The sequence below is a fragment of the Neomonachus schauinslandi genome, chromosome 5 (assembly GCF_002201575.2).
Source record: "Neomonachus schauinslandi chromosome 5, ASM220157v2, whole genome shotgun sequence".
Taxonomy (NCBI): domain Eukaryota; kingdom Metazoa; phylum Chordata; class Mammalia; order Carnivora; family Phocidae; genus Neomonachus; species Neomonachus schauinslandi.
In genome coordinates, this window is record NC_058407.1 from 98,523,598 (window position 1) to 98,537,083 (window position 13,486).

A 13,486-nucleotide genomic window follows, 5' to 3' on the forward strand; every position below is an offset into this window, starting at 1 on the left:
CCTCCCTCTTCCCCTGGGCCCCCAGCCAAATCCTCCCTCCCTCAGAGATGCTCCCTGCTCACTTCATTCCTGCCTCATAGCTGGAATGACAGTGGGTCCCAGAATCCCTGGGGTGGGGAGGGTGATGGGGGTCTGGGGAGGCAGCCAGGCCCAGGAGCAGGTTAATGTTACAGCCCTGGATAAGTGAGCTGGTCCAGTTGACGTCAGGGTGATGATGGGTGGAGGGGAGGGCCAGGCTGCTGAACTATAAAGATAGGTCAAATCAAATATAATCAACTCGAGACGGAGCAAGCGGACGAGCTAGACACCGTCCCCAAGCCATGGTCCCTACCAGCCACGGCTCAGCCTGGGTCCCTCTGCTCCCAACCCGAGTGCCCAAAGCAGGCTTTGGTTTCATGTCAGCAGCCTTCATCTGCCTTCCAAAAATAAGCCCCTGCCGCCATGCTGAGGGGAGAAAAACAAGAAGGGCGGTATTTTTAGGGCCATTAATTCTGACCACGTGCCTGAGAGGCAAGGTGGATGGCCCTGGGACAGAGGCTGTTCATCACTATGTCCCGGGGAGCAGGACGTCTTCAGGGCACGCTGTGGGCTCTCGTCTTCCTAGGCGTCCTAGTGGGCATGGTGGTGCCCTCACCTGCAGGCACCCGCGCCAACAGCACGCTGCTGGACTCCAGGGGCTGGGGCACCCTGCTGTCAAGGTCTCGAGCTGGGCTAGCTGGAGAGATTGCTGGGGTGAATTGGGAGAGTGGCTATTTGGTGGGGATCAAGCGGCAGAGGAGGCTCTACTGCAACGTGGGCATCGGCTTTCACCTCCAGGTGCCCCCCGACGGCCGGATCAGCGGGACCCACGAGGAGAACCCCTACAGTGAGTGCCAGCTGCAGCAGTTGGGAAGCTGAGGGCTTGGGTTCAAGCAGGGCTAAAAGATGTTGGGGACTTGCTCTGGTGCATGGGGTCCTATTATAAAGGGGAGAGAAGTGTTATTCCCTACTTGGATGCTCATAAGCATGGCCACCTCCCCCAGACTCACTTGGACCGTGCCTAGTTGCAGGTGTACTACGCTGAGGTCCAAGCATTCTGGTGTCCTTTGCCATCACCCCACAGAGCCCAGGTGGCACTAATTACTTCAGCATTACAGGCACGTCTGTGGCCATTTAAGACCACCGGAACCATCAGCCGGGAAGCCATAAGGCAAGGGTGGTGAGAGTAAGTGAAGGGACTAGGACCAGATTAGACCCAAGCTGATTTTTACTTAGATTCCCTCTTTGAGAAGGAAAGGCAAGTGATTTGCAAAATTTCCTGTTGAAGCACGTCTTTCTTTTTTATTCCAACCTGCCCTCTCTGTCCCCAGGCTCCTTGTCCTACAAGTTGATGGGTTGCTGCATAGATAGACTCCCCCATCCAAGAGGGGACAGGGGCTGCAGGATCCAAGCAAGCCATCAGCTTCCGTGTGGCTGCAATGTTTGCAAGTTCAGATAAGCTGAGATTTGTTGAAACATGTGGAGTATCTACTTTATTAAAAAACTAATCAACATTCATTTTTCTACCCCAGGCAAAGACCTCATGTGGTTAAGTCAGTGAAAGCTAATCTGTAGCTATGCTGTAAGCTTTGGCTCTGTTGTCAGAACCCCCCCCCCCGCCGCCTTGCAAAACTGGATCTTTGACAGTATGGTTGCAGGACTGGCCGAGTCCAAAGTGAGATCAGGGATAGAGGTGATAAGGGTCTGGCTTTCTAGGAGCAAGGGACGGGCTTAGATGCCCTTGTGGCGTCATCTCTAGATTGATGTCCCACTCTGCTCTGCACAAGCCTTGGGTAACGTGCCCCCCCCCATTTCTTTGTCAGGCCTGCTGGAGATTTCCACAGTGGAGCGGGGTGTGGTGAGTCTCTTTGGAGTGAAAAGTGCCCTCTTCGTTGCCATGAACAGTAAAGGGAGATTATACACAACGGTGAGTCCGCTGGGCCGGGGGAGCTCCAGGCTGTGTGAGGGCTGCCGCTTACACAGTTGAAAATACTATAAAAGCTTGAGTAGAGAAGTGCATATCTGTCTAGAGCAGGAAGTGCCCATGCCAGGAACAGGCCTGGAAGTTCACGCTTTGCTTGCTTCACAGTTAATTTGCTTCTGCTCTGGACCATGTTTTTCCTGACCCTTCCGTCCTTTGTAATTAAATAGGAATCATAGCTCAGGAGGCTACTGGTTCTGCAGGAGACCTGGACCCTGGCATAAAGTTGTCATCCAGGCTTATGGTCGGGTTTGATCCCCTGAACTGGAGAGGCCCAGAAAAGCAAGCCTGTCTTTCAGCTTGCGGTGCTGTTCCCTATGACCCTCCCCCACCCCGAGAGGTACCGCCTAGAGTGCAGCATACCTCCAACAGGGTGTTGGAATTTGACATTAAGGTTTTGAGTCCTCTGACCCCTGATCCCAGAGGCTGGAGAAGCATCCTCCTAATCCACCCTCTGGGCTGACACCCCACCTCGAGTGCCCTCCCCCTCACAGATCACCCCTGGGAGGGTGAATACGAGCCCTTTGGTTAACCTAGCCAACTTCTAAGCATATTTACCAAAATCTCTGCTCTCTTTGACCCTCTCTGTCTTGGGGCTCTCCTCCTATGACTCAGCTTATTCCAAAATATGGGCTGGGAAAACAGCCCTATGAAGTTGAAGAAACTGGGAGTTCTTTTGAGAGAAATAAGAAGGCTAAAAAGGTAGATCTCTGAGCAATTGTCAAGGAGTACTAGAGTTATTTTGGGAAGGGCGTGGAGTGCTGTTCTACCTCTCCTTGGAGACAGAGTGAGCATCAGGAAGTAAGCAGAGAGATCTGGGATGGGGCCGGGCTCCGGGGAGGTTATCCCAAAGGGGTGCTCAGGTGGCCTTTTCCCCCATAACCTTTAGTGCTGCCACTAAGTCTGGGTTGGTTTGCATGGAGACAAGGCATGGATTAAAAGTGGGCGTCTGAAGTAAGAGGAATAGCTGGAGGGTAGGTGGTGCCAGGAGCCAGAACTCGGGCCCCAGTCTGTACACCAAGCATACAGTAAAGTTTGCAAAGTCTGTAAACCTGCGGAGCCCAGAGGCAGGTCCACACACAGCCCTGACTGGATATGAGAACTTGGAAACCCCGTTGTCCTCTCTGTAAAGGGAGGATGAGGATCACATGCACCTCCCAGGGGTTGCGGGGGGGGCGGGTAATGCTTGGAAAGCACTCCGCAGGGTGCCCGACAAACACTAGGTGCTCAGTATGAGTTGGCTATTATATTAGCTAAGGAGGCGAGGCACCCTGCCATGAGGTTCTGCACCCCTCTTTCCTAGAGGTGAGGCATGTAAGAGGATCTTCTGCATCCACGGCATCTTGGTAACCTGTTCAAAGTAAAGATTTCAGGGACCTGCATCAGAGATGCTTATTCAGCAGGGCTGGGATGCGGGCCTAAAACTCGGTTTGTTTTTTGTTTTTGAATCTTCTCTGGTGTTTCTGAGGCACAGGCAGGCGCGGAGACCACCAGGCTACATGGCCTTGGGAGGGTTGGGCAGTTGAAATCCAGCATGAGGCTTGGAATTCCTGGACACCCTTTTTCTCAGACACCAGTCTGCACAAAGGTGATGGAGAAGAGGGGAGGCCACCTGGGACCAGTGTAGGTTTGGGTGCAGCAGGGCTCCTTCCTGTGGAGTCAGTCATCCCAAAAAGCCCCTTCTGACCAGCCTGCACAGTACCTGGGACCCCACTGACTGGAGAGCCAGGAACAGGGATTGTTGGCTGTGACTCTGTCTGCAAGGGACCACTTAGCAGGTAGAGCTCTGGGAAGGAAGCCTAGATGACAGAAACCCTTCTATAGTATTGCTTTCTCCTTACCCAGAAGGATGTTCAACTCTGAGGCAGGGAAAGGGCATAAATACAGGAACATTGATCCACTTCCCACTTGAAATGTGTGGCCCTGGTAAGAGAACTTATATGAGATTCCAAACTCAGAGCTTTAATCACCATCAGAGAAAGCACTGCAGGGGAGCCTGGGTGGCTTAGTCCGTTAAGTGTCCAACTCTCGATCTCAGCTCAGGTCTTGATCTCAGGGTCGTGGGTTCAAGCCCCGCATTGAAAAAAAGAGAAAAGGAAAGGAAAGAAAACATTTAGAAAGCACTGCAAAGGGGTAAAGCATTGAGTAGCGAAAGGGAAGGAGCCACCCCTGAAGCGTGGGCTGACTCTTGATGTAGGAGACACCCCTGGTCCCGCCCCCAGGGCCCATTACTTCAAAAGAGGTCAAGTGGGCCCATGAGAGGGAGGGTTCACTAAATGAACAAGTCCAGGGGAAGTGGGGGATCTGTCCTGAGGAAAGACCTGTTCACTACGCACACTCCACCCTCCCTTTCCATACACTAGAAGCATTATGTCCAGGAGCACCTTGTCTGAGATGGGAGTTTGTCCTCCTTGGAGCCCAGGGCCAGGGTACCGAGAGCGGGGCTGGAGGAGGGTGGCTGGCTGAACTGTGCCCCAGGCTTGGACACTGATGCTTTGTGTGGCTGTGCACCAGATTCTGCTGAACCACCTCTACCCCCTCCTGCTGCCCCTCAGGGGCCTGTTATCACAGTCAAAAAAAACAATTGCCAACTGATCCCCGGAGCCAGGAAGACTCCCGCTGGGTGATGATTTCATTCACACTATTTCCCTTAAGCCCCTAGAGCTGCCTCATCTCCCTCGGCTCAGCTGCTACAGCCTGGAGCTAAATGAAATTTCTCATGGAGGGGGAGGGGACCCATGCTGGGGCTGGGGACAGGGGACGGCTCATGGTCAGATAATAAGAACCCAGAAAAGCCACCCAGGAAAAGTGGCCTCCTACATGTCTCACCTCCAGGAAAGAGGGGTGCAGAGCCTCATGGCAGGATGCCCCTCCCCGGCTTAGACAATATAAATAGCCACCCCATATTGAGCACCTACTGTTTGTCAGGCACCCTGTGGAGTGCTTTCAAAGCATTACCCCCAGCATCCCTGGGAGGTGCGTGTGATCTTTATCCTCCCTTTACAGACGGGACATGGGGTCTTTAAGTTAGCACAATCACAGCTGTGTGCAGACCTGCCTCAGGGTTCTGCAGGTAATACACAGAAAGCCCACAGGGGGAGCACCTGGGCTGTAGACTGGGACCCGAGTTCTAGCCTCTGCCCCACCTACCCTCCGCTACTCTCTCATCTGGGGCAAAATCACTGACCTTCTCTGGGCCTGGACCTCTGCTTCCTGGGTGTAGCCAGAGGCAGAAATCAGTGAATTCCAATCTCCTTCATCGTTTTAATAGTAAAATTGAAAAAAATCAAGGATCTCCACCTGACAATGTTCTATGAGAATCCTTTGGCCGAGAAAAATGTATACTGACAAGCTAGTAGGAATTGAGTTATGCTTTGAGGTGATTTTAGTTTTACTCATAGTAACTGTGTCTACATCCTTTTCATCAATAGTAGTATGACAAGGTGCAAAACACAGTATTTGCTCCATCCATCAAGGCCTTTGAATATTCTCTCGGGCATTACTTTGGGAGAGGGGAGGACCAAGCCATGCCCTCACTCAGCAGCAAAGCTCAGAGAACAGATTCCTGAGGAGACATGTTAGCTCCGAGGGGAAGGACGGGGGTCGGGGGGTGGGGGGTGGGGGGTGGAACGGAGAGTCCTGCAGACAACTCTCCCCAACTCACTGCCTGCCTGCTACAAAGAGCTACACCCGAATGAGAAGAATGATATGCCTGCTGAAAACCTTTTCAAACACTCTAAATTGACAATGCAATTGTGTGTTAGGAAAGGGAGTTGCAATAGACAGACCTCTTCAGAGCTGGAAGTTGTTATTTCTCCACTTCAGCTAAGGACAGAAAAAGAAGTAGTCCGGGGCTGCATAAGGAAGGGTCTTAGGAAAAAGAGCCCCCCCGCTTTTTTTTCTCATGTCCCACCTCCTTAAATACCTCCTCCCCCCGCCCTTCCTGTGCACACTCACAACCAGGAGTAATAGGGGCAGGTGGCCAAGGGCAGCCCTGGGAGGAAGAACTTTAAAGACAAGCATCCACCCCCAGCAGTCCGGGTGACTTAGCTCTGCCTGAAGACAAGAGGATGGATGTCTCATCCACCCCAGGCTATAAGGGGCATTTCCGTCAGAGGTGACACGCTGAACCAGCCCTCTGCAAAACCCCCTTTCCAAAATGCCCTTCTCCATGGTAATAGCTGATTGTTTTGGAGTTTGGTTCCACATAAGTCTGATTAGACCTACATGGAATTTAAGACGTTGTCACGCTGGGGCCTGAGGCCCGGCCGGCCCAGGAAATGTGATCTGGTGGAATTATTTTCATTTGTTCAAGTAATAATATATGGTAGCTGCTTTTATTAACACAGCGTTCACTTGGCACGAGTGCTTTTCTCACCAGATCCAAGCAGCCAGCACTCCGGGGCCATGAGAACTGGGCTCAGGATGCGGGAGACATAGTTTAAGGGGCTTGGTCTGGATACCAGGTTGGGCATCAGTCTGGGCAGCGGGAAAATCCCATTGGCCTGAAGCATTGGCTGCTTCAAAGAGTTCAGGGAAACAGTCTTGGCCTCCGGCCACCTGAACCCTAAGGACGAGGCGGAGGCCTGCAGAAAGGGACGGGCAAGGGAAAGAGGGGGCTCTGAAAGCAAACTTCATCCACTTGTCCTGTTTCACTTTAGATTTGTACACAGTTCTGGTGAAGGCCGGGAATATGAGCAAGGGTAGAGAAAAAGAAACAAATGGAAAGAAAGGAAAGTAGGAAAACATTTTTTAGAAGAGAGGGAATTGGAATAATCAAAATGGGATGAGCAGAGAACAAAGCACAGTGCGTACAACCACCACTGCGCAAATTTAAACAATGTTTCAGGAGCCCCAGACACTAGGAAATGCTGGATTCTTAAACTGGACACATTCTAGAATGGAGGATATGGGCAGATGCCCTGAGTTCTTGCCTGAACCACTCAGTCCGTCTCCCTTCCCTTCCTCTCCTCCCTCTCCCCCGCACACTGGCATCAGGGTTTGATTTCCTCTCTCAAGTTTGCAAACCACGCTCGAAACCTGTCCCGTAAGCACTGTCCAGATCAGAAGTGAATTCTTCTGGAAACTGATGGCAGGTTACTCTCCAGGGATGTATAAGTTAGACCAGAGGGGAAAACAGTGGGTGGTAGGGGCTGGACGGGACAAGGGGGGACCACCAGTTTCTGATATAAATGTTTCCTTGCTCCATTTCCTGGCCCATCTTGTATCCTGAACTCCTTTCCTGCTTTAAATAATCTGCTTACATGATTAGGTAATATGTGAACACAGTATAAGGGGTGGGGAGAAAGGTGCAAAAGAATATGCCATGGAAATTTAGTCCCCTTCTCACTGTCGTCTTGAAGCTGCTAGTATCTGCCTCCCCAGAGAAAGATAGTACTGGTCCGTGTGTGTTGCTCCAGGAAGAACCTGTGTCCCTGTGATTGTGCCCTCACTGTTATCTTATAAAGTCACACAAATAAGAGCACACTACACACCGTTTTGAAGCTTGCCTCTTCACTTACCAATATGTCTTTGAAACCATTTCAAGTCCGTGCACATGGAGGTTCCGTATTTGTTCGTGACTTATTCAATTGTGTGAATCTGTTGGAACTGAATTAACTGCTTCCCTCCTAATAGACAATTCATTGTTTTTAGTCTTTTACTATTAAAGATAATGTTGCGGTGAGTAACTCTTGTACATGTGTGGGAGTGTGCCAGTAAGATAAATTCCTAGAAACAGAATTATTAGTCCTTTTTTATTCTAGTAGATATTGTCAAATTGCTCTGTATAGAGCTTATAACAATATATACACTCACAGATGTTAAATGAGAATTCCTAGTCTTCATGCCCTCACCAAAGAAAGAATATCATCAATGGGCGCCTGGGCGGCTCAGTTGGTTAAACACTGGGGCTCTTGATTTTGGCTTGGGTCATGGACTCAGGGTCGTGAGATGGAGCCCTGAATTAGGCTCCAAGCTTAGCACACAGCCTGCTTGATATTCTCTCTCTCTCTGCCCCTCCCCCCCCTGCTCACATGTTCTCTCTCTCTCTTAAAAAAAAAAATTATCAAACATCTGACTTCTTTTAATCAAACAATTAAAAATGTTATCTCACCATTATGACTTAGATTTCTCTTTTTAGGTACATTTTCTCATGTTCAAATGTTAATTGTATTTCCTTTTCTGTGAACGGTCTGTTCATAAACACTGTCCATTTCTCAGTTAAGGGTTCTGAATATAATAACAAAATGTGCTCTCTGACACATATACATTGCAACTATTTTTTTATTTTATTGTTTTTATTACTATTATTTTTTTAAGTAAGCTCACACCCAGCATGGAGCCCAACATGGGGCTTGAACTCATGACCCTGAGATCAAGACCTGAGCTAGACCTGGACACTCAACTGTCTGAACCACCCAGGTGCCCCAACATTGCAATTATTTTTTTTTTATTTATGTAACTATTTTTAACTGAGTTTGCTATTTATATTTTTGTTTTAAGGCAATTTTTTTTCCAGGCAGAAGTCAAATTTATTGGTTTTGCTTTTTTTATGGTGTCTAGTTTTTTGTGTCCTGCTCAAAAAGATCTTCCCAACTCAAGATTATTTAAACAATTTTTTTTCTGGACTTTTAAGACTCTCTTTTTCACATTTAAATCTTTACTACTTGTAGAATTTATTGTAATGTAAGGAATGAAATAAGAAATCAAACTCTATTACTCATTATTATTATTAGATATTATCCAGTTGTTCCAACATCATGTTTTCTCTAGTGATTTGAAATGCTACTTTTATTTTATGTTAATTTCAGATCCATTTTTATTTTATATTGACATATATTTGGATCTACTTCTGGACTCTGTATTTTGTTCATCGATCTGCACCAGATATTTTTTTTTTTCCTAAGAAAGAGAGAGAGAACACATGATGCACATGTGTGCGTGGGTAGAGGGTCGGTGGCAGAGGGAAGGAGAGAGAGAGAACCCCAAGCGGGCTCCATGCTCAGCGTGGAGCCCCACGTGGGGCTCAATCCCAGGACCCTGAGATCATGACCTGAGCCAAAATCGACAGTCCAACGCTTAACCGACTGAGCCACCCAGGTGCCCTTGCACCAGACTTTTAATCGGTCTAGTTTTATTTCTCAGTTAAATTTACAATCAATCCTGAGTGTGCTTTCCCCTAGTGTTGTTGCTCCAGAGCTTTGCTCACTGACAATCTTAGCTCCCGTGGCTGACTCTTCACCCCATGCACACGTGAAGAAACCATGGTCCAGAGAGACCCCAAAGAGCAGTGCCAGAGCATCAGCCTCTCTGTATCCTAGTTCTGTGCTCTTCTCATACAAGTTCAAGGTCTCTGAGTCATTCAGTCAATAATTGCAGAGCTTAAAAGCGAACACGTCCACAGCAGGTTTTGCAGGAATGGCGATCCAGGGTAAGACAGTCTCTCAGGGCTTTTAATGTAAAGTAGTTAATGATAGAAAATTATAGTATTGACAATATTTTTTATTTTACTATGTGCCAGATGTTATACCAACGATTTTCTGTATGTTATTTCAATTACTGCTCACTCCAATTCTATGACATAGTTATTCTTACTGCCCCCCACTTTACAGATGAGAGAACTGAGGTTAAATCAAAGGAGGGAAGGTTAAATCACTTGCCCAAGTTCACAGAGCTAAGTAAGAGGTGAATCATCATCGATGTAACCTCAAAGCTAGTGCACACATATGCTCTGTACCTACTTTGATTAGTTTATTCTCTCTACCTTTGGGATATTCCTTCCACAAATACTGAGCATTCATAAAAATGCTAGCTTGTGAAAATGCAAGCTCCCTAGTGTGGCGCTAGAAGCCAGCTGGTGTGGCTGGCTAAAGCTTTCACATTCATCTCAGGTAAATTAACACTTGTGCAAGTGTCTTATAAAAAATAAATGGGGGTGTAGGGCTGAGTGGGGAAAGGAGGAAGGGATAAAGGGTAAGAAGAGAGTGTGCTGTTCCCTCTTTACACTGCACTGCCCCTTGCTCACTCTCAGGCTGCATCGAAAGGGCAAGTTAAGGGGGGAGGAGGGCTATCCACCTGTCTTGCTGTTGTTCCTGTTAAGTCATCAACCATTCAGCATCACGTACCTGACAAGACACAACCCTTGTCTTGGGCAACTTGGAGTCTATTGGGAAAGAAGAAGGTGTCCCTGGGGATCACACACTCTTGTACATGCTGTGGGAGTCTGGGAGCCCAGTGAGCTAGTTCATCACCCTCCATTCCTAACAGGAAGAGGCTCTGGTCCATCCCCCACGTCCGGCCAGCCCAGGGTGCTCATAGTACGATTCCTTCAGAGAAGGTCAGACGACACCTCTGGCACAGCCAGCCAGCCATTGAGTGGGCTTTTTATAGCCAATGGCCTCAGTCAGCAGGAAGGAGTCAGAAATTACATCCCACCTCTCTCTTTTTGTTTCATTCTGTATTTCTTTTGATCCTGGATCCCAGATATCCTGGCTCTCACCTTGCTCTCTCTTCCTCTAGACCCCACAGAGCTGCTCCCTGTCCAAAGCACAGAAACCTCCCCAGCCTCCCTCAGCAGTGGCCCCAAAAGCCTGGGGAGGAAGGACCCTCTTTTCTAGGAATAAAGGAGGACATGGGTGAGGTAGCGGGAATGAACTTGTTGATGTGTGACAGGAAGTTCAGTATTCATTTTCTGAACAGATGGTCCACACGCGCTTCTCTACCAAATTAGCACTGAAGGGGCTGATTTATCACTGGCCCCAGACTCCACGGCACCACCTGCCACAGAGGGAACCAGGTTCTCTTCCCCATAAAAATGGCTGCTCCTCACCATCTCTGTTCCTGAACTTCCCTGGAGAGCTGTGAATGTCTAGGAGGCACCGGGCATCTTCTGAGCTCAAAGTCAAAACCAAGAATAAACCTCTTTAAGGGGTAGAAAACCTAGAGCATAAACTGGGAAAGACAGAGTGAGGGGACACCCATGAAAAGAAGAAAGGGTTAACATAGTCAACAGACAGCATTGGAAAGGACTTAGAGAGTCATCTGTCTCCAACCTTCTGCTAACTGCTCCTCATCTGCACCCCCAGCACACAGCTTGCATGAAAGGGAACAAAGACTGAAAGGGAGGAGCCTGCCCAAGGTCACACAACTAGGACGCAGAGAAGCCACTAAGTGGAGCCGGGCTCCCAATCCTGCTCCACTAGACCACCTCTCACAGTGGACTTGAGAAAACAGCCTATTGTATCCTTTTCTGAAGGGAATAAATTATCAGCTAGGTGCTTAGTGGAGAGCGCCCTGAACTGAAAGTCAGGAGACCCACGCCATGTGACACAGACCATCTATCCATGTCCCTGAACCTTGATTTCATCCTAAAGGAGGGAACGTGAGAAGGGTCCAACAGAGCTCAGAAGTCTCTTCTTTTCTGACCTTCCATGACTCGGTTCACCTAGAATGGCTCAAATTCCCTGCTGGTTGTCTTACAGAGGGGAGGTGAGGTGCACCCAGTAGGGGGCCTGCTACACCTCATTTATAATTGAGCCTCTGTTGTTTGTCCATTTCTTTGACAGCCCAGCTTCCAGGAGGAATGCAAGTTCAGAGAAACCCTTCTGCCCAACAATTACAATGCCTATGAGTCAGACCTGTACCGAGGGACCTACATCGCACTGAGCAAATACGGACGGGTAAAGCGGGGCAGCAAGGTGTCCCCAATCATGACTGTCACTCACTTCCTTCCCAGGATATAAGGACCCTGAAAGGAGGCTTGCAGATTGAAAGCAACATCTTCTGTATTGGAATTTTGCACAAATGAACAATTCCCCTTGCCCCCCATGACTCCTGAGTCAGGCTTCTCCTGTGCTTGGGGAGAAGGCACACCAGACCCTATGGTATGTAACTAACCCAAGAGAGGGGTTGCAACCAACATCCGAGAATGGCAATGGATACATGCTCTGACCTCAACTGAGGAAAGAAGGTACATGTGGCATATGACCATGTGCACAGGAAAAGGTCAGGGTGGCGGTATGTGTGTGTGCTGATGTATACCTATACATCCTTGTGTAGGTGGTCTGAGTGAAGGCATTGCAGAGCATCAGGTTTCTTTCTCCGGTATCACTGCAGCAGGAATCTGCCTGCAAGAGTATCATTTGTCAGACCAGCAGGATTGATGTGTACTCCCATTCTGCCTCTTTCCAATCATCCTTCCGTTCAGAGGCGACTTGAGTGCACGCATGGCTTGCACAGGCAGTGGGAGCAGCTGTCTTCTAAGCATAGAGGGCAGGGTGGGAGGCAGTAGGGTTTATCTGCAAACCAGAAAGAAAGTGCGCAGGCTCCAAACTTCCTGCCTATGGGGGCTCCGGGGACATTGGGCTGCCCTGTCAGGGGAGTTGGGGGAGAAGGGATCCTCTTCTTGAAGAAATGGGGTACAGCTGTGTCTCGGGCAGTTGGGGAAGGCCTGCTGGAAGCAGCCGAAGGGACTGGATGTTCTATGGAGTGCCATTCGGCCTGGAGGGTTCAGTGCTGTGTGCGACTCCAAGAACAAGCCGGGCCAGGCTCCCTGCCCATAACTTTTCCTCACTTTGAACTGGGTCTTATTTTAACCTCAGATGACAAGGATCCTAATAATGGCAACCTCTTTGGCAAGGGGTGAGGGGGTGCAAAATAGGGCTGAAGGAAGTAGAGAGGCTTTGGACTGCAGATAATAATTCCTCTCCAGCTACGTCCGGGAAACTCACCCAAGTCCTCATCTGATACTCTCACTTCCTTCTTGGTCATCCTCATCTCACATACACACTGGTGCCTGGATGCAGTAGAATGGGCACCATGACCTCCAGACTTTGCCCCCTCTGGCCCCCCTACAGTAAGAGAAGAGTGATAATCCTGTGAAATCAAGCAGCCAAGCTGAAACAGCTCCCTGCTGTACAATGCCTTCTTGCCTCCTGTCCTTTGAGAGTATTTAAAGCAGAGGTTCCCCCAAGTGACTATAAATGTTGTCTGCTTGGAGCCTTCAGATTCCTGAACCATTGGAATGTTCCTAAATCTGAAACCAGAGAGAGCCATATCAGAGGGCAAATATTTTCGGCATACGTGAACCATCAAGTTACAAAATGACCTGACACCCTCTGCTACTCTCAGGGGCCCATGCCTGCAAGACAACCCCTCATCTGCTGCAAATACCTTCCTTCATCTTCGACATACCTCTCTATTTGCAGATGCAGCCATCTATAGATAGATCTGAGCTGAGCTACTGTGAGCTGCACATGGAAGTTGGCTACCCAACAGAGGCATCATACTGGCTACCTCTCTGTCGGGCACACAACAGGGAGGACATGTGCTGGATGAGGAGGGAAGTCCACACCAACGTGAGCAAAGATTGGGCAGACAGTAAGAACTCAGGAGCAAGAGTGGACATGACCAAGCCTTGGAAGAAACTGGAAGGAGCTGGGGTCTTGGGTCAAGTGGAAGGGGGAGAAAATTGGTCCATCTTGACCA

At 49.1% G+C, this 13,486-nt stretch overlaps 1 protein-coding gene across 1 annotated transcript; it reads left to right on the forward strand.

Annotated features, from left to right (window-relative positions):
• The first annotated feature begins 519 nt into the window (after positions 1-519).
• On the forward strand, positions 520-11,742 carry FGF6 (fibroblast growth factor 6). Its single transcript, XM_021690739.1, has 3 exons — positions 520-865; positions 1,842-1,945; positions 11,566-11,742. The coding sequence occupies exons 1-3, from the start codon at positions 520-522 to the stop codon at positions 11,740-11,742; spliced, it is 627 nt and encodes a 208-aa protein (XP_021546414.1).
• Positions 11,743-13,486: the final 1,744 nt, after the last annotated feature.

What these genes read in the sequence shown, in the direction of transcription:
- FGF6 (XM_021690739.1), top strand. Translation starts at nt 520, where the DNA reads ATGGCCCTGGGACAGAGGCTGTTCATCACTATGTCCCGGGGAGCAGGA. An exon ending in CCACGAGGAGAACCCCTACA is followed by an intron (nt 866 to 1,841) that starts GTGAGTGCCAGC and finishes TTTCTTTGTCAG; the next exon opens with GCCTGCTGGAGATTTCCACA. An exon ending in AAGGGAGATTATACACAACG is followed by an intron (nt 1,946 to 11,565) that starts GTGAGTCCGCTG and finishes TTTCTTTGACAG; the next exon opens with CCCAGCTTCCAGGAGGAATG.